Raw genomic sequence first — 26,137 nt, forward strand, 5'->3', positions numbered from 1 at the left:
GAATCAGGAACAGGGGACGAGAAGGAAGAACAAGAAGAAGAAGATGGTCAGAGCCAGGCAGAAGAAGGAGCTAGGCAGAAGCTCTGGAAAGGAGGAGTAAAGACAAGAACTAAAATTAAAAAAGGTCAGAAAACAATACCTGATAATATAGATCCGTTAAAATGAAAACCAGGGCTGAAATACAAATAACATCGATTAATGTTAATGGGTTAAATGACCCCGGAAAAAGAAGAAAGACTTTCCAACAACTGAAAAAGACGGCCTCCTCAATAATTTGTCTACAAGAGACACATATTCAAGAAAAAGACGTAAAATATCTACACAATGAGAAGTTGGGAACACTTTATCATTCTTCTGACCCAAGAAGGAAAAAGAAAGGGGTAGCTATATATGTGTCTAAGTCCTTGCAATCCAGCTGTCTGTACACGGATAATAAGGGAAGAATAGTAATAGTGGAAATAGATTATTGTGGCAACAAACTGATACTAGTGAACATTTACGCTCCCAACGAAAATCTTGGAAAATTTTACAAAGCCTTGCACAAAAAATTGATGGAGTTCGAACCAAAAAATTGCTGCATTATTGGTGATTATAATGCGGTTTTTGACACAGAAAAAGATAAAAAATTTGAAGAACAAAAAAAAAGGAAGTTGCGAAGTAGACTACCTAAAGAATTTCTGAAGCTAGCTGACGAACTTAATCTATTAGATGCATGGAGAACGAAGAATCCCTCAACCAAAGATTATACCTACTATTCATCAGTCCACAAGTGCTGGTCGAGGATTGATATGTGTTGGCTATCGGCTGATTTAATGTTATTAATTCGACAGGCAGATATCCTACCCAGATCATACGCGGACCACAATCCAATCCAGATCAACTTATTAGGAGCGTCAAAGAACTCACGATGGACTCTTAACTTACAAATCTTGAAAGAGGCAAAATTTCTGGAATCTGCCAAGAAGGAAATAAAAGAGTTCTTCCAACACAATTTAACCAAGGACACGAGTATGCACATCATTTGGGATGCATTTAAAGCCTTTTTTCGCGGGGTTGCAATAAGATATACAGCAAGCAGGAAAAGAGAACGTTTGAAGTCCTATAAGGATCTAGTCCAAAAATTAAGTGAGCAAGAAAAGCAGTTAAAAATAAGGAACGTGGAAGAGATAAGATTAAAGATTTCGGCCATTCAACACCAAATTAATTTATTACTGATGGAAGAAGTAGAAAAGAAGATGAAATGGATGAAGCAAACACACTTTGAGAGCGCAAACAAAGCTAGCAGATGGCTAGCATACAAGTTAAAAAAGGAAAGAAGCAAAAAAATTATAAAGTTGCTTAGAGATGAAGAGGGGAATGAGACAACACAAGTTAACCAGATGAAGATAATAATTCAAAGGTTTTATCAAAAATTATATAGAGGACAAGAAATACCTAACCAACTACAAGAAGAATATTTAGCAAAAACCAAATTAAAGCAGTTGACAGAAGAACAAAAAGGAAAATTGGATGCTCCGATTACCATGCATGAAATTGTGGAGGCGATTAACCAACAAAAATTGAATAAAGCACCCGGGCCAGATGGCCTTCCAATAGAACTTTATAAAAATTTTGAAGAAGAATTACTTATTCCGTATAAAAACGTAATCGAGAACGCACAAATTAATCATGAAATCCCAGCATCTTGGAAAGAGGCGTTTATTACTTTGATATACAAAGAAGGCACAGATCCAGCGGAGGCCAGAAATTACAGGCCTATTTCGTTGTTAAACAGTGACTACAAAGTTTTTGCTACTGTACTGGCGAATAGGCTCAAAAGAATTATTAGTGCGGTTGTTTACGAAGACCAAACTGGTTTCGTTCCAAACAGGCAAATGAAGCAAAATGTAAGATTTTTAATGAATGCAATAGAATATTATAAAGAGCACCCGGAAAAGCAAGTGGCACTAATATTTGTGGACGCTGAAAAAGCCTTCGATAACGTAAATTGGAGGTTCATCTTGAAATCGTTAGAAGCAGTAGGTTGTGGGAAAATCTTTTGCGGATTGGTGGAAACCATCTATACGGAACAGAATGCAAAGATCAGCTTTAATAACATCCAAACAGATTCGATTGTCATAGCGCAGGGTACAAGACAGGGTTGCCCCCTATCACCATTATTATTTATAGTAACATTGGAGCTCCTAATGCAAAGAATAAGAGATGAAGATAGAATAAAAGGCATTAAAATTAGAGGAGAGGAGTTGAAGATTCGAGCCTTTGCGGATGACTTGCTATGTATCTTAGAAGACCCCAATCTATCTATCGGACAACTTAAAGAAACATTCAAACATTATGGACAAGTTTCGGGACTAAAGATTAATCTGCAAAAAACGAAATTTTTTACAAAAAATATGAATAAGGAACAAGTCAACCAATTTGAAGCTTTATCGGAATTCGCATATGGAAAAAAAGTAAGATATCTAGGAATCCAAATGACTAATGAGCTTAAAGACTTGTATCGGGACAATTACGAGAAACTAATAAAAGAAATTCAAGAGGATTTAAGAAAATGGGAAGACCTGCATATTTCGCTTCTAGGTAGGATTGCAACCATAAAAATGAATGTATTGCCAAGAGTTTTATTCCTTTTCCAAATGATTCCTATTATGCTGCCGAAGTCTTTCTTCCAACGGATCAATAAAATAACTTCATCGTTTATCTGGCAAAACAGAAAGCCTAGGATCAAACTAAAAATACTTCAGGACAGTAAACTTAGAGGTGGTTTTGCCTTACCAGAATGGAACTTATATCATAAGGCCTGTCGTATTGTATGGCTGAAAGAGTGGTTTATATTGAAAGATAAGAGAACATTAGCCATTGAAGGGGCAGATTTGGGGAAAGGATGGCATGGATATCTTTGGTACCAGAACCCGCCTCCAAATAGCTTGTTTTGGAGACATGAGATAAGAAAATCCCTATATAGAGTTTGGACGGAAATTAGAAAATCTTATTCTTATACCCCATTATGGTTATCGCCAGTCGAGGCTCATACGCACCCCAACCTGTATAATTGGGAAAACTTATTCGATTACCAAAGCTTATTAGATAAGCGAAGTAATTTAAAAACGGAAGAAATGACCCAACTTGACTGGTGGTTGAAATGTCAAATACAATCATGTTATCAAAAAGATAAGGAAAGAGGATTCCCCAAGAAACTAAATGATCTTGATCAAATTATTCAGGTAGATCAGAAATTAATTTCTAAAATATATGAATGGTTATTAAGAGAAAAAATGCAGGAAGAGCAGGTAAAAGAATCATGGATAAAATGGTTAAGAGATTTTGGATTTAATATTTGTTTAGATGACTGGGAGAAAATATGGAAACGAAATGTAAAATTAATGACCCCGGCTTTGTATAAGAAAAATCTATACAAAATGATGTATCGTTGGTACTTAACACCTGACCGGTTAGCTAAGATATATCCCAGTTACTCCAATAAATGTTGGAAATGTAAAAAAACTAAAGGTTCACTAATCCACATCTGGTGGAAATGTGAGCGCGCCAAAAAGTACTGGGCCTTAATACATACTTGGACCCAAAAAATTTTAAAGATTAAACTGAAACATTCACCAGAACTATATCTTTTAAATGTATGTAGAGATTTTCCACCTAAAATAATTAAGATATTGATGTATATTGTTACTGCTGCGAGAATATTATTCGCTAAATATTGGAAGTCCCCACAAATTCCATCAAGGGAAGAATTTATTGTTAAACTTATTGAAGCGGCGGAACTGGATTTGATGACTACTAGAGTGCGCAATGGTAATATATTAAAATGTAAAGAAAGTTGGGAACCAATTTATTGTTGGGTTAAAAGCAAAGGACTGACATTGGAACAATAGAAATAGAAGAACTTATTCTCCAATCGCTCCCAGGATGTTTGGGAGTATGTTTGAGGGGTGGAGGGATTTTGCAACTTTCAGGATGTGTGAGAAGGGTGAGATGACTTTCATGTATTGTACAGTATGATGTGTGTGTGTGTTTTTTTTCTTTCTTTGTTTGTTGTATTTTGTCTTTTCACTTTGGTGTAATAAACTTGAAAAAAATTTAAAAAAAAAAGAAAACCAAATATTTTGCGCTTTAAATCATGAATAGCACTTAGGGGAGTTTTGTTATATTTTTAAGGCATTAAAGCATTTCTTCTGCAGTTTTAAGATTATGCAATTCAGGAATTTCATATGGCTCAAAAGATTCTAAAATGAGAGTTTTTGCAAAACCATCTAGCCATTTAAAATTTGATTTTTCTTGCTCATTCTCAGGGGGATTTTCAGACAAAACTCTTTCAGCTCCATAAATCTCAAGTCTTTGCGTTAGGAGCGAAAGCCAGAATGAGAAATTATTCTTAGTTAACGTCAGGGTACTAAATCCTATCACTGGTAGGTTACTCATGGTACCAAAACCAAGATTTGCAGTGGCTGTTCCTAAAGATGTGGAAACAGAAGATCCAGTGGCTCCTCTCTCTGGGTTCGACATTTTTCACAGCAATCAAGCAGGGCAGGGTTAAAGATTCTTCCTTCCTCACTGGAGAGAAAAGGCGGCTGAATGTGTGCACGTGGTTGCAGAAAGGCTCTTCCAAGGTCTCTGACGTAATCCACAGAAAAAGGGTTAAAAAGCTCCAAAAATTATTTCTAGCACATCTGAGGCTTTTAGACAAAAGCAGTAGCGTTTCCAGATTGAGACAATCTGAATTCAAAGCTCATTTAAGTCAGAACGCTCTCAGTATTGGCAAGAGAAAAAAAAGATGTTGTTTTAAAATTGAGGCTTGTCTCCACAGCGTAGCAGCTTTTTGCCTATTGCTTTCTAAATGCTCTCAAAGGCGATCCAGATTAAAAAAAAATCATTTAGAGTTCAAAAAACAGTCCATGCTATAAGCTACCACCTTGATGGCAAAAACCAAGAACCATCTGCTCTGCTATCAATTTTGTTAGGGAATTCTGTTTGAAATTCTATTTCTTTATCTCAAACAGTGCGATGGATCACTGGATCAAATAATCATTGAGAGGCATTTAACATGAAAAAGCAAAAACATTTATTTCTACAGGGAAAGGGTACTGGGAGGTGAAAATAACAATTACTATAGAACTACATCCTCACACTAGAAGACCACATGCTTAATGGAGACTACAAACACTATAGAACTACATCCTCACACTAGAAGACCACATGCTTAATGGAGACTACTTCCTCCTTCTTCTTGAACTCTCTGCCTGAACAAAGGAAGTCACCTGACTAACTGACCAAACAGACAAAACAGGTTTTCCTGCTTCTAGACCTTGATTGACAGCAGTCAGTATCTTCTTCCCAGGTCATGCAGACAATAGGGAATCAGGCACAGTGTTAACCCTATAATGACTGGAACTCTAGAACATTGCAAATGACATACAGAACAGATACATATTTCCAACACAGGGGAGGCAGCCTGAGAGCAAGGCAGAAGCCCCACACTGCCTTTTTCCCCTGCCCAAGACTTTCTCGCTGAGGGAGGGGGGGCTTTGCACGGTGGGCTCCTCAAGAGGAGCCCTCCATGCAAATGGGAACATCCAGCCCTGCTTGGCTTCCGTGAACTGTGGGGAGGTCAAACGGGGTGGACGTTTGCACAAAGAGGTGAGGAGCCCTCTTTGCACAAAGAGGTGAGGAGCCGCAAATGGGGCGATCTGGCCCCCCTTGGCTTCCTCACACCACAGGGAGGTCGAATGGGGGTTGGGTGGATGTTTACATGGTGAGCTCATCCAAAGGAGCCCTCTGTGCAAACGGGGCCATCCAGCCTCGCTCAGCTTTTCCTGCCTGGGCAGGTCAAGCAGTGGGGGAGTTTTGCATGGAGCCCTCCATGCAAATGGGCCACATTTGGGCAGGTGCTGGGGGCCCTCCCCCACTGGAGGGGCGGGGGGCAGAGCCTTGCCGGGTGCGGCAAAAGCCCCAGCGCCAGCCCTGCTCTCCATGCACTGCTGGAGCACTTTCACCCGACTTCTTTGTTTACAGAAGTAGATGGATGAGTTTAAAACAAGGCCATGTTCAATATCATCTAAATGATCCATATATATATTCTTTACTCAAGTGTATTTTGCTTTTAAAAATTCTGTCTTACTTCTAGAAGAAGAAGAAGAAGAAGAAGATGATGATGATGATATTGGATTTATATCCTGCCCTCCACGCCGAAGAGTCTCAGAGCGGCTCACAATCTCCTTTATCTTCCTCCCACACAACAGAAACCCTGTTGGGGTGGAGAGGCTCTCACAGCAGCTGCCCGTTTAAGGACAACCTCTGCCAGAGCTATGGCTGACCCAAGGCCATGCTAGCAGCTGCAAGTGGAGGAGTGGGGAATCAAACCTGGTTCTCCCAGACAAGAGTATGCACACTTAACCACTACACGAAACTGGCCCTCCTATGCATGTGTGCAGCACCTAAATGAATTGAAAACAATTAGAAAAAAACTTCTCTCAATGGTTCATTTTGAAGGGTTTTTTTAAAAAAAAAACCTAAAAATTTCTTTGCAAAGCTTCAAAAAGATTGCAAAAGTTTAAATATTTAAATGTATATAAATAGTATTCTTTATAGCAAAACTTGAAAATCATGGAGAAAAAACAAGAAAGACAAAAGCTTGGATCCTGATGAAAATTTCTTCTGATTGAATGGTTTCATTCAGTTAGATTCTCTGCCTCCCCCCTCCTACTGCAGTCTAAAGTACCCCCAGAAATGTTGCTTCTGAAAGACAAGAAACCTCTAGGAACAGTATGAGAAGGGAAATGGAAGACTGCCAGCTGACTATGCTGGGTATTCAGACACATTTATCAGTCGGTAAAGCCCTCCCATGTTAACCTGTATAAGAATGCATAGCAGAAATTTTTCATCACATGTGTGGAAATACAATCATGTACCTATGTTGTACAAATCCCTACCAGAAATGGGTTGCCTTTGTTAGGTTTTGTACTGTTTGATTTAAGAGTTTGAATGCAGCTGTCACCAGAGACAGTAGCACTCTCACCCAACAAAAGCTTTAAGAATTGCGACAGAGGGAATGATATCATGCAACCCTTCCAAGAACAAAAACTGTCTTATCTTAGAGAAGATGATGGAATGAAGCTATATTAGACTGGACATGTAGAAAGTATCTGTCATAATTATATTGGAAATGGAGTGCAAAGAACACAGGTGAATAAAAGGGAGAGTAAGACAAAAGGAAAAGATAAGAGAGAGTGAAGTGATGAAGAAGGGAATGGAAATATATGCTCTGCCAAAGAAACAAAGTGATTTCAGACAGACAAAGAAAAATGAAATTGTTTGAGCTGCTGAAGAAAGACTACTAGCTAGCAAACACTGTACCACTTCAAACAAGCAAAGTAGCAATGCTGACAAGAAAATACACAGGGCATTTCCACACATACCACCTTTAGAACACCTTTTAATGTATAGAAAGAGTTGTTTGTGAATATTGTTCATGCAGAGTAGGAAGTTGTGGAAGGCAGCCATTTTTAAGCCACATGTTCATTTTAGCCAATGTTGGTTTTACTTGTAGATTATTGGCACGTGACATACAGTTAATCAAAGTGAGCATCAGTTATTAAAACACTAAAAAATGTGCTGTGCACTTGTGTAAATAGTTGTACACTAAAGTGGAAATGTGGGAAATAAAATAAGTGGGTCTCTTCAACAAGTATGCTTTCAAATATGAAGCCTGTAACAATGACTTGCATGCACTGGTCCTACCACTCCTGCTAACCTGCAGTATGAACTGGGGACAGATCTTGACTCAATTGTGAAAAATAGGACTGGGTAGCTGACCAGTGCAAGATGAAGCCACAGATATAGATGAACATCATAGGCTGGATGTGCCCTAGATGTACGTTCATCTCATTTCAAACTTCCTTGTAGATTATTATTATTATTAACACCAAATTGTTTTAAACATGTTTTGTTATATTGTTTAAAGTTTTAATTAGCTAATGTTTAATATCTGTAAATGTTTTTACGGTTGTGAGCCGCTCTGAGCCTGCTTCGGTGGGGAGGGCGGGAAATAAATCCAATAAAATAAAAATAAATAAGACTGCTTTCACTTGGTGCAGTTATAAAGTAGAGGAACTGGTTGGCTGCCAAAAGTTATTTCTAATTAGTCATGTCATAGCTGTCTGCAAGGAGGGAAGGGACATAATTGCTCTGAACCACAGGAGAATAAGTTGGCTCCCAGTTCCTTATTTGCTGTTCCTTCTTCCCTATTTTATTTAAAAGTGCAAATTATGCATGAGTGGGGACCAAGGTTTTAAATACAAATATATGCTGATATAGGCCCAAATGTATACATCATTGTTAAGATCATCCTATAAAGTATTGCTCACTCTAAAGTTTGTTTGTGCACCACATATATTTGCTGTCACCTCCTCACATGAAAAGCAAAACAAAAGTAAGAAACAGGGATACTGCAGCATCTCAAATTAGTTTTTGGACCATGGAAAATCATGCGTTCACATCAAGGAAACTGTCTCCAGGAGCTCCAATATAGTTTTGCTATTTCCAAAATACAAGGTTCAAAGACTAATTGTAATATGAATCTAACAGATAGGGATAACCTTGTAATACTTGCAACTGGAACATTTTCCACCCCACCCCCCAGATTGCATCTGTACAGCTGTCTTGCGCTGCTTTGGCTGTCAGACTGGAGAAGGTTCATTTGGAGTATCCTTTCTTCATCCAATTTCTAAGGCTTCCCCATTTTAATAATCTTTCTCAAATGTGTTTTGCTGTGATCTTTCTTGAGAGAGCTGTAGCCCAAGCAGATTTGTACACTGTATGAATGGGAATATGCACATTTCCACACCTCCTGTCCACATTGCCTGAATTTTATTGCTGTAATGCAGATGTCATTTCCTCCTCTACCAGAGGTTTTAAAAACAAACAATCAAAAAATGCTGGCAAAAGCCCTCTGATGGTTCATGGATGCAAAGGCCATCCTGCTACCTTTGTATTTGCAGTTGCAATGAATCCACAAGAGAACTATCACAGTGTAGATGCAGCCAGCAGTCTGATACTCAGAATGCCTCACATCTCCTTCTAACCTTTCATTCTGTGATGAAGCAGCTCCCAAAAGTAGAAAAATACATTTCTTCTCCAAACTCACTCTTGGGTAGTGCAGGATGGTGTTTATTCCTCTATTAGTATGATTAGTCCACTTTTGTGCCTATTTAGTATGGCTACCTTATATCAAGACTTGCTTCTTTCCTTGCAGGCACTTAGTCAAAGCAACCATCTATAACTGAGTAATGAGGGCAGACTTGGAAACTGATTCTGAAGCTGCTTCACATGTTACATTTTATTTTCACAGGTCTATGCCTATCTATAATATGCAAATACAACTCATGTCTATTTTAATATGTATGAGCAGGGGGGGTTGCAGAAAAAGCCCAGCAGGAACTCATTTGCATATTAGACCACACCCCCTGACACCACCATTGTTCTGCAAAGGTTTTGTGGGGAAAGCCCAGCAAGAACTCATTTGCATATTAGGCCACACCCCCTGACACCAAGCCAGATGGGACTGTGTTCCTGCTCAATAAAAGCCCTGTGTATGATCAAATAGACATGCATGGATATAGGAAAGCTGCAGTTGGTAGTGGATATCCAATATGTGTGCCCATTGCAAAATAAGGACAAGAGTGGTTGTCAAACATGTTTCTGTATGCATTTCCTTCCCTTATAACTGTGTAAGCAAAATGACACATTTGAAATATTGCTGAGAAAACATTCCCTCACAGTACAACAAAGTTTGAGTCCAGTGGCCTTTAAGACCAACAAAGTTTAATACAAAGTATAAGCTTTCATGTGCAAGCACACTTCTTCAGATACAAACAAGGGAATAGAATCTCCTGAAGTCCTAGAACAAAGCAAGAGTCAAGTTGCACCTTTAAGACCAACAAAATTTTCCTCAGAATGTAAGCTTTCATGTGCTAGAAGCGCACAAAAGCTTACTGTTATGTCTTGCATTTAAGCCTTGCTGTACAACACAGCGAACGCTACAGAGGTGACCAGTGGAAACCCACTGGTCCCCGGATGTAGCTCGCTAATACGCTCTGCCAATCAAGATCTGTGGCGGGAAGTTTAACTGGCCAGGATTGGACCTGGCCAGATGGAGGGTTGTTCCGGGGCATGTATATAATTGGGACCCGGCCCGCGTTTCTCTCTCTTGTGCACTCGCCATTAAAGTATGTTGCCTACAACACGTCTCGTCACTCAGTACATTACAGTGACAACGAAGGTGGGATCCTAGCCAGGTAACTCCCAAAGCGGGACTTCGCTGACCTGGCCAGAGACGAGGAAGGCACGCAGTCTAGGGAGACTGAAGCACCCGCTGCCACCACCGCCGCCATAGTGAACCCGAGCGTGACAACGGGCCACCTTGCAGAGTTCGACCCCGCCAACGCCGATAGGTGGGAGACCTACACAGAGTGGGTCAACTGCTACCTACGAGCGAACATGATCACGGACGACAGCCTTAAGAGAGACATGCTCCTGAGGGTCTGCGGGGAAGCCACATTCGAGATCGCAAAAGGTCTTTCGGCCCCCGCAAAGATCACGGAGAAAACGTATGAAGAGATAGTCAGACTCCTGACCAGGCACTTCTTGCCCCAGCCATCCCTCATCGCCCGCCGATTTCTCTTCCACAAGAGGGATCAAGGGGTGGGAGAGACGGCTGCAATCTACCTGGCCACCCTCCACCAACTTGCGGGGAACTGCAGCTTCGACAAGCTGGACGAAGCCCTGAGGGATCGATTCATCTGGGGCCTCCGAGATGAAAGACTGCAGCAAAAGCTCTTCGCAAAGGAAGAGCTCACCCTCCAACTCGCCTTCAATGAAGCCACCATGTTTGAGAGAGCCACCAAAGCTTTCCATAACCCGCGAGCAGAAGCCATCCACCAAGAGGAGATGGCGCCGAGCAACCCAGAGGAGGAGGAGACACACCAGCTCCATCACCAGGAATGGGGCCGAGAGTGACCCATCGGCCACGAGCGACCAAGAGACCAGCCAACACCAAATGTGCCAGCTGTGGGGATCCATATGAACGACGGGACTGCCCCTATCGCAATGTGGACTGCAGGAACTGTGGAAGAGTGGGCCACCCGCCGATGCCAGTCCACCAACCACGACCGCATCGACTAGCCTATAGGTAATGAACTTGCCTATCAACACCCCAGATAAGGTCAGGGTGTCAGTCCGAATCAAGGGCGCTCCATGCCTAATGGAGCTGGACTCGGGCTCTTCCATCTCCATAATTTCGGAGGAGTCTCTAAGAAAACTTTGCCCCCGTGGCCAGCCCCGGCTGTGACCGGCTGACTTCATACTGCGGGACTTCCAAAAAACCCCCGTACAGATTTTGGGTTGGGCCACGGTTAGGGTAGAGTTTAAGAGCTTTAGGGGCAAACTGGACATACTCGTAGTGAAACGCCAGCTCACCACATTACTGGGGCTGGCCTGGTTTCGACTGCTTGGTATTCAGATAGTGGGGGTGCAGCAGATGTGAACGCAAAATTTCGAGCACGTGTGCTGGGAATTTCTGGAAGTGTTTGATGGGTCCCTGGGGTGCTACAAAGGGCCTCCCATCACCTTACCCCTCGATCCCCACGTGAGACCAATAAGGCTGAAGGCCAGGCGAGTTCTGTTCGCTCTTAAGCCAAAAATAGAAGGGGAGCTAGACCGCATCACGGCCCAGGGAGTGGTAGAACTGGTTTCCTGTGCTGCATGGGAAACACCCATATTCACTCCAGTGAAGCCTAATGGAGATGTGCGCATCTGCGCAGACTATAAGTGCAAAATAAATAAGGCGCTTCAGGACAATCCATACCCCATTCCAGTGGTCAGCCACGTACTGGCAGCACTAGCGGGCTCTAAGGTTTTTGGGAAACTGGACTTCGCCCAGACGTACCAGCAACTCCCAGTGGACGCCGAGACAGCAGAAGCCCAGACCATTGTGACCCACAGGGGAGCTTTTTGGGGTGTGGCGATTGCAATTTGGGGTGAGTGTGGCTCCGGGGATTTTTCAGAGCATAATGGATTCTCTTCTCAAAGGGATCCCCGGGGTGCAGCCATTTTTCGACGACGTTTTGATTGCTGCCCTGGACGCTGAGGAGTTCAGTAGCCGTCTGCGAGAGGTACTCCGCCATTTCCAGGCGGTGGGACTTAAAGTAAAGCAGGAGAAGTGTTCCCTCAGGGTGTCGAGGGTAGAGTTCTTGGGGTTTGCAGTAGACGCCGCAGGCATCCACCCAACGGCCGACAAGACCAGGGCTATTGTCCACGCCCCGGCCCCCACGTGCAAAACGGAGCTACAAAGTTTCTTGGGATTATTAAATTTTTATCATTCATTTTTGCCCCACAAAGCGGCCATAGCAGAACCCCTTCATAGGCTCCTAGATAAAAACGCTCCGTGGGTCTGGGGAAAGAAGCAGGCCGCTGCCTTTCAGGCAGTCAAGGACCTATTAGTTTCCAACGAGATGCTCCACCATTTTGACGAATCCTTACCAGTGATTCTGGCTTGTGATGCTTCCCTGTACGGGGTGGGCGCCGTCCTGGGGCACCAACTCCCGGACGGGAGGGAGGTTCCCGTGGCCTATTATTTGAAGACTCTGACCCCCCGCGGAGTGCAACTATGCCCAGATAGACAAGGAGGCCTTGGCAATAGTGGCGGGGGTGCATAAATTCAACGACTACCTGTATGGTAGGCGTTTCACGATCGCCATGGACCATAAGCCGCTACTGAGCCTCCTCGCTCCAGACCGCCAGATGCCGCAAATTCTGTTGCAGCGCGTCCTGCGGTGGAATCAGTTCCTCAATTCATACACATATGCCCTGGTCCACTGCCCGGGCAAAGCTATAGGACATGCTGACGCCCTCAGCCGCCTGCCACTGCCCTCTATGGATCCAGACCCAGCCCCGACCCACCATGTGATGCTTATAGAGACTACCAGAGAGGCCCCTCCACGCCGCTGAGGTAGCTAAGGCCACGGGTAGAGACCACATCCTCGCCCGTGTTTTAGACTGGGTGAGGAGGGGATGGCCCGAGGGCAAACAGGCCGCAGAATTCAGGGCCTTTGCATCATGCAGGGAAGAACTGTCCATGCACAAGGGGTGCCTTCTCCCCCATTGTGGAAACAAGTGCTGGAAGCCCTACACGAACATAAGAACATAAGAGAAGCCATGTTAGATCAGGCCAATGGCCCATCCAGTCCAACATTCTGTGTCACACAGCGGCCAAATATATATATATATATATATATATATATATATATATATATATATATATATATATATATATATATACACACACACACACACACACACACACACACTGTGGCTAATAGCCACTGATGGACCTCTGCTCCATATTTTTATCTAACTCCCTCTTGAAGGTGGCCATGCTTGTGGCCACCACCACCTCCTGTGGCAGTGAACTCCACATGTTAATTACCCTTTGGGTGAAGAAGTACTTCCTTTTATCCGTTTTAACCTGTCTGCTCAGCAATTTCATCGAATGCCCACGAAACACATCCAGGAATGGTGCGGATGAAGGCCCGGGCACGCAGCAATGTATGGTGGCCAGGAATGGACGAAGAGATTGAGGGGTGGGTTCGAAGGTGCCAACCCTGCCAAGAGTCCAGGCCTGATCCACCCAGTGCCCCTGTCCACCGCTGGGAGTCCAATAGGAGGCCGTGGTCCCGGTTACACCTAGACTTTGCGGGGCCATACCAGGGCCAAATATTCTTTATTATTGTAGATGCATACACCAAGTGGCTGGAAGTGATTCCCGTAGCTTCAACCTCCACGGCGTCGGCGGTCAGAGCCTTGCATAGGGTCTTTTGCACCTATGGGATTCCCGATACCCTCATCACGGACAATGGGACCGCTTTCACCTCCTGGGAATTCCGGGAGTTCTTGAAAAATACCTAATACAGCACATCCGGTCCGCCCCCTTCCATCTGGCCATCAACGGCCAAGCAGAGCTCATGGTGCGCACCACGAAAGAGGCCCTGGGGCGCATTGTACAGGGAGATTGGGACCACCGCCTGGCAGCCTTCCTGTTTGATAACAGAATCACCCCCAACCCCTTCACCGGGTTGAGCCCGGCCGAGTTGCTAATGGGGAGGAAGCTGATCACGAGGCTAGACTGGTTGCATCCTGACTGGGCCACAGACCTTTGCAGTTCTCCCGAAACCAGGGAAGCAGCTAGGGGGTTCTTTCCAGGGGATCCGGTGTACGCTAAGAACTTTGCAAGCGGCCCGCAGTGGTTAGTCATCCGGGTGCTGCGGGTGACCGGATCCCGCTCCTACGAGGTCTCAATGAAGGGGGGCCAGATCCTTAGGAGGCATATCGATCAGCTGCGCCATCACACTTTGCCAGAGGAACCAACAGCTACCCCGCCCATGCCGGCTGCACCGACTGTACAGGCGGAAGAGCACCACAGCGGCGGGAGCGACCCCCACAGAGAGGGGACTCCGGAAGAGCAACAAGCTGCGGACAGTCCTCTTCCGGCGTCACCCCAACACGGGGAAACCGCCACCCCGCCAGCCACAGTGGCCGCCCCAACTCTCCAAATAACCCCGAGGAGGTCATGTACTGAGTGACGAGACGTGTTGAAGGCAACATACTTTAATGGCGAGTACATCACAAGAGAGAAACGCGGGCCAGGTCCCGATTATATACATGCCCCAGAACAACCCTCCGTCTGGCCAGGTCCAATCCTGGCCAGTTAAACTTCCCACCACAGATCTTGATTGGCGGAGTGTATTAGCTAGCTACATCCGGGGACCAGTGGGTTTCCACTGGTCGCCTCTGTAGGGTTCGCTGTGTTGTACAGCAAGGCTTAAATGCAAGACATAACACTTTCATTCTGAATAAAACTTTGTTGGTCTTAAAGGTACAACTGGACTCTTGCTTTGTTCTACTGCTTCAGACCAAAACGGCTGCCCATCTTGATCTATCCTGAAGTCCTAGTTAGAGAAAAAGAGAGGGTAGGAAGCAGCCATTAGGAAGGGCCAAGAAGCATAAGTCAAGCTGAAATAGGATCAGGTGGCCAATAAGATCAATGAATGGCAGCAAATTAGCACGTAAATGCAACAGCTAACAGAGATGTGAGAATGAAGCTAGAGTCCAGCAGTACTCCCAAGACTCTAGCTTCTTTCTCAAAACTCTTTGTTAGCTCATGCATTTATGTGCTAATTTGCTGCCATTTGCTGATTTTACTGGCCACCAGATCCTATTTCGGGCAGCTCAACTTACGCATTTTGGCTCTTCCAAATGGCTGCCCCCCACCCTCTCTTTTCCTGTAAGTTTGTTGTTCAGTCGCACAGTCAAGTCCAACTCTTTGTGACACCATGGACAAAGTCACACCAGGCCCTCCTCCTTCCACCATCCTCTGAAGTCTGCTTAAATTCGTGTTTGTTACATCAGTGACGCTGTCTCATCTTTTGCCGTCCCCTTCTTTTGCCTTGTCTTTCCCAGCATCAGGATCTTCTCCAGCGAGCGCTCCCTTCTCATTTGGTGGCCAAAGTATTTGAGCTTCAGCTTCAGCATCTGACTTTCCAGGGAACAGTCTGAGTTGATTTCCCTTAGGACTGACTGATTTGATCTTCTTGCAGTCCAAGGGACTCTCAAGATTCTTCTCCAGCACCACATTTAAAAAGCATCTATTCTTCTACGCTCGGCCTTCCTTATGGTCCAGCTCTCACAGCCATACATTACTACTGGGAATACCATCGCTTTGACTATATGGACTTTTGTTGGCAGGGTGATGTCTCTTACTTTTTATTATACTGCTCAGGTTCACCATAGCTGTCCTCCCAAGGAGCAAACGTCTTTTAATTTCATGGCTACAGTCACCATCTGCAGTGATCCTGGACCCCAGAAATGTGAAGTCTGTCACTACTTCCATGTCTTCCCCTTCTATTTGCCAAGGTGTGATGGGGCCAGATGCCATGATCTTAGTTTTTTTTATGTTGAGTTTCAAGCCCACTTTTGTGCTCTCCTCTTTCACCCTCAACAAGAGGTTCTTTAGGTCCTCCTCACTTTGCCATTAGAGTGGTGTCATCTGCATATCTGAGATTGTTGATGTTTTTCCCGGCAATCTTAATTTTGGTTTGTACTTCATTCAGGCCAGCATTCCACATGATGTACTCTGCATATACATTAAATAAGCAGGGTGACAATATACATCCTTGTCAAACTCCTTTTCCTATTCTAAACCAATCAGTTGTTCCATATCCCATTCTGACCGTTGAAGAAGATATCGAAGAAGAAGAAGAAGATATCGGATTTATATCCCGCCCTCCACTCCGAAGAGTCTCAGAGCGGCTCACAATCTCCTTTACCTTCCTCCCCCACAACAGACACCCTGTGAGGTGGGTGGGGCTGGAGAGGGCTCTCACAGCAGCTGCCCTTTCAAGGACAACCTCTGCCAGAGCTATGGCTGACCCAAGGCCATGCTAGTAGGTGCAAGTGGAGGAGTGGGGAATCAAACTCGGTTCTCCCGGATAAGAGTCCGCACACTTAACCACTACACCAAACTGGCTCTCCGTTGCTTCTTGACCCTTATACAGGTTTCTCAGGAGACATGTGAGGTGGTCTGTTACTCCCATCTCTTTAAGGACTTGCCACAGTTTGTTGTGATCCACACAATTAAAGGCTTTAGCGTAGTCTGTTTTTCTGATACTCCCGTGCCTTCTCCATAATCCAGCGAATGTCGGCAATTTTATCTCTAGTTCCTCTACCTCTCCGAAACCCAGTTTGAACTTCTGGTGGTTCCTGATCAACATACTGTTGAAGCTTAGCTTGTAGGATCTTTAACATGACCTTGCTGGCATGTGAAATGAGTGCAATGGTACGATAGTTTGAACATTCCTTGGCATTACCCTTCTTTGGGATTGGAATATAAAGTGATCTTTTCCAATCCTTTAGCCTTTTGTTACTGTCCATGAGTGAGTAGGACCTGATTAAAACTTTGTAGGTCTTAAATGTGGCACTGGACTCAAACAGCTTACGTTCTGAATAAAACTAAGTTGGTCTTAAAGGTGCAATTGACTTCTATTTTGTTCTATTACTTCAGACCAACACAGCTGACTATTTGGATTTCTTCTGCTGCTTCAGATTAAAATGGCTACCTAACTGGATCTATTCTCTCACAGTGTTGATCACCAAATCTTTGGTTTCTCTAGCTCAGCATTTCTCTAGCTCAGCATTTCCTATTCTGACTGGCAACAGCTGTCCAAGGTCTCAAGCAGCAAAAGCTGCTACCTGAGATCCTTTACCTGGGGATGCTAAGAATTGAACCTGGGACTATCTGCATGCAAACTACCAAGCCACAGCCAGTTAAGTCGCCCAATACTGATGAGTCCAGCATCTTACTTTTCTTGTGGTTATAAAACTTGTCTTCAGGCCCATCCTTAGCTTTCTTGATAATGAGTTTTCCCATTTCAACATCAACTTTAAGATGTATCTTAGAAGAAATCCCAAGACAGTCTGCTTTTACCTGTTAGAATAGGGACATATTATATATGTTATATTTCTCATACCATGGAAATTATTTAAAACACAGCATTACATTATCATAAACCCACTTGCAGGAAGGGCGGAATATAAATCAACAGTATAAAATAAAATAAATAAGCAGATATGTATATTTCCAAATTCTTCTTTGATAGTCTACTACATTCAGAAGGTAAGGTTGGTTGAACATTGGATTATCATCTTTTAAGTTAATAACCTGCTTTTCAGCCAAGATTGGCTCTCATGGCTCCTTACAACATTTAAAACCCTTCTCAGAAATACATCTAAGGTATACAGAGGAAAACAGTACATGTATAGCAATCTGTTCTCAGGAACCAGCAGATGACAAATGTTTATAAGAATTAGTGGCTGAATCCAAAGTTATATCAACATGTCAACTTAATGGAAGTAGTAATTTTTATCAGCTTCCCTTCTCCCAGCAGCCTCTGGTGCCCATCCAAACACCACTGCTGAGGGTTAGGAAACCCTCCGGGATGCCAGAGGGCACTGAGGGATGAGTGTGCAGCAGTGAGGAAAGGAATCTGGCAGGAATCACCTTTTGTTCCTCTGTGAGCAGAATGATGTGCAAACAGAGGGTTCGTTCACAAAAGAGGAAGAGAAGGTGATCCCTCTCAAGCTACCCTCCTCAGTGCCAACACGCCCCACCCCACCCCCCGCATTCTGCAGGATCCCTTGACATTCAGCACTAGCTGAGTGTTGCCCTCAGAAGGCGCTTTCAGAAGGCACAGGAGGCTGCTGGGGTCTGGGAAGTTTCTACACTGACAGAATGTCAGATCCAACCCCAGATTTTTTTAGTTCTCTTTTTCCCGAATGACAGCATGGTGTCTACACATCCCAAATATATTATACTGACATTTATGGCATTTTGAATACAAATTAAACCACTGCTAAAAATACAGGTAAATTCTGATATTTATAAAATTACTGAAAAAGCCACGTTCACCTCAAAGGTTACAGGAGGAATAAGTGAACGTCGATGGGTTGCCTCAGGCCCTTCAATTAATAATGTCTTCACCTGTAAAAATACAAGCACCCAGATCACTGTTTGGTATTCCTAATCTTCAACTGTAGGAGATAATCCAAGATTTAGACAGAAAAGGATGCTAAATAATTCAATAGTTGTGAAGAGAGATGCCTGAGAATTTGGTTTACAAGTTGTTAGAAAGGAAAGAGTCTAGATGTGGGAGTGGACTGTGAGAGTTCTTAGTTCCTGACAAATACACAAAAGAAGAAGTGATACTTTTTAGTACATTTTACAGCAGGTGTTTCTGTGACTCTTTTGGGGTTTTGTTTTGTTTTTTGGTTCTCACCAATCTCCTTTAGTAAGTGCTACCATTAAAGAAAACAGAAGTAAAGATGAAAAACATGTGCAAGTAAAGCCATTAGAAGATAAAGGCAGAGCAAGATAAATCTACTAAGGTCATTATACCGTGTCTTCAATGGAAGAGAGCAAGCAGGTCAACTGGCCAAGTTTTGAACGGTTGGTTTCAGAACACGACTGGCAAGAATGGTATAGAAAAACAAAAGTGTAAGTACCAGTGAAATAGACACCTCCCCCCACCCCCCAAAAGCTTGGAATTATGCTACATGCATGAATGTCAGAAAGGGTAGTCAACGTGAGCTGAGCACACCTTCTATTATCTCAGCCAGTGATGTGTAATCAGAAGCATTGAAATCCAGAATTTAACAGAACATGCTGTTGGAAAACAACACATTTTAAACTTGATGCATTGGTCAGAGGAATCTGTCAAGTGATGGAAAGGCAGTTTTGTAATTATGGGCCCAGTGCTATTTCAGAGAAACTGAAATAGTTGCATTTATTGTGTCACAAGCAGGTCTTTCAAGGCTTCTGACAGAAGCTATGGTACCTGATTTATGTGGATTGATGGAGAGTAAAACAGGCCAGAAGACAGAGAGGATGGGACACTATATACCCAGAAATGTTTAACCTTATGTAAGGCAAACTTGGATCACTGACAAAAGCTCTGAAGAACCTTGCTGCATCTTCCCTAAGTAGCTGAGGGAAAGAAGGACAAACATACCCAGATGACTGTATTACATGTGTTCCTCACACAGGAGCCAAAAAAAAAAAGCTGGAAAGATGCTAACAGAAAATGTACTGTATGTCCCCAGCAGTGTTCCCTCTAAACTGAGTTAGTGTGAGCTAGCTCACAGTTTTTTAGTCTTCAGCTCACACATTTTTGTCTTAGCGCAGGAAAAATGACCCCCAGAGCAAACTTATTTATGCAGTCACTCACTTTAATGCCAGCAACTCACAAAGTAGAATTTTTGCTCACAAGGCTCCACAGCTTAGAGGGAGTATTAGTCCCCAGGTGTTAAGCAACTCCCCACATCCACTCTAGGGTGTTCTTAATCAATGCGCAAGAGGGCAGCTGCCCCAGGCCTCATGCTGGGAGGAGCTACAACCACTCAGAATCCTACTCCCTAAAGTAGGAAGAAAACAACAACTACAAGCTCCTGCCCCTCCTTAGGCAACAGGCTTGCCAGTGGTAGCTGCTTGCACCTACCCTATCTGGGGCATGGGCAGCTAACTTCCAGCAGCAGCAGTGGCTCCCATCTACCTCGCATGGAGTGAGGGCTGCCCCTTGTTTGGTCCTGGTGGATGGGGGCAGTAGTGGGGAGGCAGTGGTTATGGGGCCTCATATTGGACTTTTATGCAGGGCCCCAGAATCACTAGGACCACCCTTGAATCCACTGATAGTTGCAGGCTACAATCACAAGCAGTGAATAGTGCACTTTCAATCCACTTTCCAACTGGAGTTTATTGTGTGATCTGGCAAAATCCAGTTGGAAAGTACATTGAAAGTTGATTGAAATTGCATTATTTAGAGTGCGTGATCGCAGCCATGGATTGCCACTTCCAACAGCCCATACCTGAGAATGTCGAAGGATACCAGGAGAAAGCTGCTGGTCAAATACCTTCTGTATGGACTCCAGAGAAGGAAGAACTCGAGTCACCTCACTGGAAAAAAAGGAGAAATACATAAAATGAGAGCTTTGCAGTCATAAGTACCTGTAAGTGTATACCTAGATGGATGAGCTGTTCCTGATCAGGGCAGAGAACCCAGCATGAAATAATTTTACACTGGTTTTAAAAATCATTAGCTGTAGAGCCCAGTCTTTAAAAACATGAATTTAGACCTTAACTAGCAAGTGAGAATTCCTGGAACATACAGGGGTCCCCCTCACATGCATAATGCTCTGACAGTACAGAGTTTCAAAAACTTGTAGAAAGAGAACTTGAGTGGATCCTACTTTCTTTCGATGTGTTTCAATGAAGAGAAACATCTTCAGTTGCTGAAACAAAGAGCTTTATCCTCTCTCTCTATATATATATATATTTTAAAAAGCAATATCTGGCTGGAATTAGTAAGGTTGTCAGATTTTCTCAGAAAAACTAGATGACCTCATGTTTACCTGAAGAGTCCTTTACATAGTACTGCGAGCAGCTTCTTCAGCTGAGGGAGATTCCCTGAGCCTTGCTGTACTGCCTCAAGATCATTGGTGATATGAACTCGCAGATAATCCTGAATTAGCTTGAGATGTTCCTCTGGAACACTGTGAAAGAAAGAAATAGTTTGAAAGACTACCAGACTTTCACTCTTAAATGCTGACAGATGGAGCAAACTGGACAACATAGACAAAGATATATTTGTATATACTTTATCAAACATAAGCATTTTCAACACTGAATACGAGAAAGAGAGACATGGGCTAAAGAACACAATGCTGATAGGAATAAGCCCTGGTCTCTTTTGTTTATTTAAAGAATATGTCAGGGAAGAAATGCATGCTGATCTACCTTACAGTGTTCAAAAGCGCTTTACATACATAATCTCTATATAATCCTTAAAACAAACCTGTAAGGTAGGCCAGCACTGCCATTCTCATTTTGCAGATGAGGCTGACACAGTAGCAGGCCGAATGACACCAATTCATAGCTGAAGCCAAGGTATGGACGAGGGACTTCCTGATTCATGCAGCCATTACATGCACCACCAGATCTCCTTTGTGTTCTTTGTTTTTACCATTATTGTATTGTGTGTAACTCCTTGCGGGGAGGGGCGGGGGGGGAGGACTTCTTCCTGTCTGTAGCCCACACAAAACCAGCCCTCCTAACCCTTTCCTGAGAGAACTTTTAGCAAGATAATTTAACCATCATCTACAATATAACCCCACACTCTACCCTGTTATTATACCCGATAGATGTTCCGATTCTGTGTACATTATAGTCATGAGTGTGGCTGGCCTCTTCTCCCTTTATATATGGACAGAAATATAATTTCATCAGGATCTCCTTCTTGTCTCTTAGAAATGTTACGAGAGAAAAAGCTACACTGGGCAAAAGTAATCAGAGGTTGCAGGTAGCTGCAGTGGTCCAAAGCAAAAACCATAAACCATTAGGGTGGCCAGACCATCCCGGTCTCCCAGGACTTTCCCGGTTCTGGCCACCAATTCCCGGCTCCCGGGCTGCCTATACCGGGACCATTACAAAGTCCCGGTATAGCCAGCGGGGAGCCGGCGGGCCGCGCGCGCGGGCCGGGAAGGCGAGGAGTGAGGCAGCCAGCGTCCCTGCGCGTGCGCACAGCGGTGTGCGCATGCGCAGGGACGCTGGCTGCCTCATTCCGCGCCTTCCCCGCCCGCACACGGGGTCCGGAGAGGCCGGCGCTGGTCCCTGGAGGCCTCCAGAGGCCAGCGCCGGCAGCGTGGAGAGGCCGGCGCTGGTCCCTGGAGGCCTCCAGAGGCCAGCGGAGGCATCGTGGAGAGGCCGGCGCTGGTCCCTGGAGGCCTCCAGAGGCCAGCGGAGGCTTCGTGGAGAGGCCTCCGCTGGTCCCTGGAGGCCTCCAGAGGCCAGCGCCGGCAGCGTGGAGAGGCCTCCGCTGGTCCCTGGAGGCCTCCAGAGGCCAGCGCCGGCAGCGTGGAGAGGCCTCCGCTGGTCCCTGGAGGCCTCCAGAGGCCAGCGCCGGCAGCGTGGAGAGGCCTCCGCTGGTCCCTGGAGGCCTCCAGAGGCCAGCGCCGGCAGCGTGGAGAGGCCTGCGCTGGTCCCTGGAGGCCTCCAGAGGCCAGCGCCGGCAGCGTGGAGAGGCCTCCGCTGGTCCCTGGAGGCCTCCAGAGACCAGCGCCGGCCTCTCCGGCCTCCGCAGCCGCCGCCAGCCCCGCCAGCAGCCCGGAGGAGAGGCCGCCACCGCCCTAGATCCAGGTAAGCCAAAAGCGGGGGGGGCTGGCGGGGGGGCGGCTGGCCTTCCTTCTTTCCTTCCCTCCCTCCCTCCTTCCTCCCTCCCTCCTTCCTTTCTTCCTTCCCTCCCTCCTCCCTTCCTTCCTTTCTTCCTTCCCTCCTTCCCTCCCTCCTCCCTTCCTTCCCTCCCTCCTCCCTTCCTTCCTTCCTTCCTTCCTTCCTTCCTTCCTTCCTTCCTTCCTTCCTTCCTTCCTTCCTTCCTTCCTTCCCTCCCTCCCTCCCTCCTCCCTTCCTTCCTTCCCTCCCTTCCCTCCCTCCTCCCTTCCTTCCTTCCTTCCTTCCTTCCTTCCTTCCTTCCTTCCTCCCTCCCTTCCCTCCTCCCTTCCTGACTGAATGGGCCACTGGCCTGATCCAACAGGGCTTCTCTTATGTTCTTATGTGACACAGTGTGTTGGACTGGATGGGCCACTGGCCTGATCCAACAGGGCTTCTCTTATGTTCTTATGTGACACAGTGTGTTGGACTGGATGGGCCACTGGCCTGATCCAACAGGGCTTCTCTTATGTTCTTATGTGACACAGTGTGTTGGACTGGATGGGCCACTGGCCCGATCCAACAGGGCTTCTCTTATGTTCTTATGTGACGCAGAGTGTTGGACTGGATGGGCCACTGGCCTGATCCAACAGGGCTACTCTTATGTTCTTATGTGACGCAGAGTGTTGGACTGGATGGGCCACTGGCCTGATCCAACAGGGCTTCTCTTATGTTCTTATGTGACAATACTGACTTTGGTGGACCCAAGCACTGATTCAGTGTAAGGGAGCTTTGTGTTTGTGACTGGAGTGGACAATACTGACTTTGGTGGACCCAAGCACTGATTCAGTGTAAGGGAGCTTTGTGTTTGTGACTGGAGTAGACAATACTGACTTTGGTGGACCCAAGCACTGATTCAGTGTAAGGGAGCTTTGTGTTTGTGACTGGAGTAGACAATACTGACTTTGGTGGACCCAAGCACTGATTCAGTGTAAGGGAGCTTTGTGTTTGTGACTGGAGTGGACAATACTGACTTTGGTGGACCCAAGCACTGATTCAGTGTAAGGGAGCTTTGTGTTTGTGACTGGAGTAGACAATACTGACTTTGGTGGACCCAAGCACTGATTCAGTGTAAGGGAGCTTTGTGTTTGTGACTGGAGTAGACAATACTGACTTTGGTGGACCCAAGCACTGATTCAGTGTAAGGGAGCTTTGTGTTTGTGACTGGAGTGGACAATACTGACTTTGGTGGACCCAAGCACTGATTCAGTGTAAGGGAGCTTTGTGTTTGTGACTGGAGTAGACAATACTGACTTTGGTGGACCCAAGCACTGATTCAGTGTAAGGGAGCTTTGTGTTTGTGACTGGAGTAGACAATACTGACTTTGGTGGACCCAAGCACTGATTCAGTGTAAGGGAGCTTTGTGTTTGTGACTGGAGTGGACAATACTGACTTTGGTGGACCCAAGCACTGATTCAGTGTAAGGGAGCTTTGTGTTTGTGACTGGAGTAGACAATACTGACTTTGGTGGACCCAAGCACTGATTCAGTGTAATGGAGCTTTGTGTTTGTGTCATCTGGTGCAATTTTGTTCTCAGATCCTGTATTTACTTCATCAGTATATGGGATAAGGCACTTTCTCAACTGTGCTGCATAATGCAGCCTATTTATTTTGTCCTGTTGGCTCTGTTGGCTCTATCTGCGCCACCTTCATCACTTTCGGGGTGTGGATCCCCCAGTGGGGTGGTCTCGCGACTCCCTCCGCCGGCTGTTTCTGATAGCCCTGCGCCCCCTCTTTCATTTGATACGTGTCCCGTGCGGATGCCACCCTCCCGCCGGGAGATGCCGCAAAATGAGCCCCCTTGAGGCTTATGGCGGCAGGGCTCGGGGGAAGCGAGCTAGACTGCTGTTCTTTTGAGGGGTCATAGAGTGTTTCGAGCCCGTCCCTGTGGCATCGGTCCCATCATTGTGGGGCTCAGGGGGCCGGCACAGCGGCACGCTGAAGCAGCCTGTCGGTCATTTCCGGGTTCCTGTCCTGCATCTCGACCTGTGACAGGCTGCTTCGGCGTGCTGCTGCGCCGGCCCCCTGGGTCCCACAACAATGGGACCGATGCCACAGGGACGGGCTCGAAACACTCTATAACCCCTCAAAAGAACAGCAGTCTAGCTCGCTTCCCCCGAGCCCTGCCGCCATAAGCCTCAAGGGGGCTCATTTTGCGGCATCTCCTGGCGGGAGGGTGGCACCCGCACGGGACACGTATCAAATGAAAGAGGGGGCGCAGGGCTATCAGAAACAGCCGGCGGAGGGAGTCGCGAGACCACCCCACAGGGGGATCCACACCCTGAAAGTGATGAAGGTGGCGCAGATAGAGCCAACAGAGCAAACAGGACAAAATAAATAGGCTGCATTATGCAGCACAGTTGAGAAAGTGCCTTATCCCATATACTGATGAAGTATATACAGGATTTGAGAACAAAATTGTTTCCGGCGGTGATATTTGGGGGATTTTTGGGGACGTCACAGGAAGTGCTGTGAAGTCACTTCCTGTTTCCGGCAGTGGCATTTGGGGGAAATGATGTCATTTGGGGGAAGTGATGTCACAGGAAGTGATGTCACTTCCCGTTTCCGGCAGGTGACGCGGGGGAAATGATGTCACAGGAAGTGGTGTCACTCCCTGTTTCCGGCGGTCGCATGACGTCACCGGAAGTGATGTCACCGGAAGTGACGACACTTCCTGTTTCCGGCGGCGCGCGCGGTTTGCACGCGCGAACCCCTACCTTCCACCCCCCCCCCCCCAAGGTGTCCCTGGCTGGCCTTCAGACATTATGGTCATCCCATGCAATACTTTTTTGTTAAGAGCAACAATGTACATATTTTCAAATTTTCTACAACTCTTAACCAGAAGTTGGAGTGGGAGGGGGAGAGAGATTTTAGGACCATATGAATCCCAGGAAAAAAAAAACAAGCTACAGACCTGATTTTTCAGGCAGAGAATTCATCCAGAACAGGTTTTCCTCACTAGCCCACAGCACTTCCATCTTGCTTGGATTAAAGTGCTATTTATTTACCCTCATCCAATCTTTCACTGTCTCCAGGCACCAGTTTAGCACTTATACTGCCTCCCTGGATTTTTTTCTGGATAGAGATGTATGCCATTACTCCATCAGCATACTCATAGCATTGCACCCCAGATCTTCAGAAGATCTCCCCAAGCAGCTTCATGTAGATGTTAGTAAGCATGGGGAAGAGAACTAACAAGTGAGAACCTGCAAGGACTTGCGGGGGAGTACATCTCATCCCTCACTATTTCCTGTTTCCCT

The 26,137-nt window shown here is 45.5% G+C and overlaps 1 protein-coding gene across 1 annotated transcript in view; it reads right to left on the reverse strand.

Annotated features, from left to right (window-relative positions):
- The window catches only part of INPP5D (inositol polyphosphate-5-phosphatase D), a 124,805-nt gene that overhangs the window by 40,208 nt on the left and 58,460 nt on the right, over nucleotides 1-26,137 (reverse strand). The window contains exons 5-9 of the mRNA XM_060241947.1: nucleotides 21,025-21,165; nucleotides 20,482-20,569; nucleotides 19,016-19,084; nucleotides 18,530-18,601; nucleotides 17,425-17,548 (exon numbers count right to left, since the gene is read on the reverse strand). Of these exons, the coding sequence (XP_060097930.1) occupies nucleotides 17,425-17,548; nucleotides 18,530-18,601; nucleotides 19,016-19,084; nucleotides 20,482-20,569; nucleotides 21,025-21,165 (494 nt within the window). The remainder of the gene's footprint in view (nucleotides 1-17,424; nucleotides 17,549-18,529; nucleotides 18,602-19,015; nucleotides 19,085-20,481; nucleotides 20,570-21,024; nucleotides 21,166-26,137) is intronic.

This window comes from Heteronotia binoei, chromosome 6 (assembly GCF_032191835.1).
Source record: "Heteronotia binoei isolate CCM8104 ecotype False Entrance Well chromosome 6, APGP_CSIRO_Hbin_v1, whole genome shotgun sequence".
Lineage (NCBI taxonomy): Eukaryota > Metazoa > Chordata > Lepidosauria > Squamata > Gekkonidae > Heteronotia > Heteronotia binoei.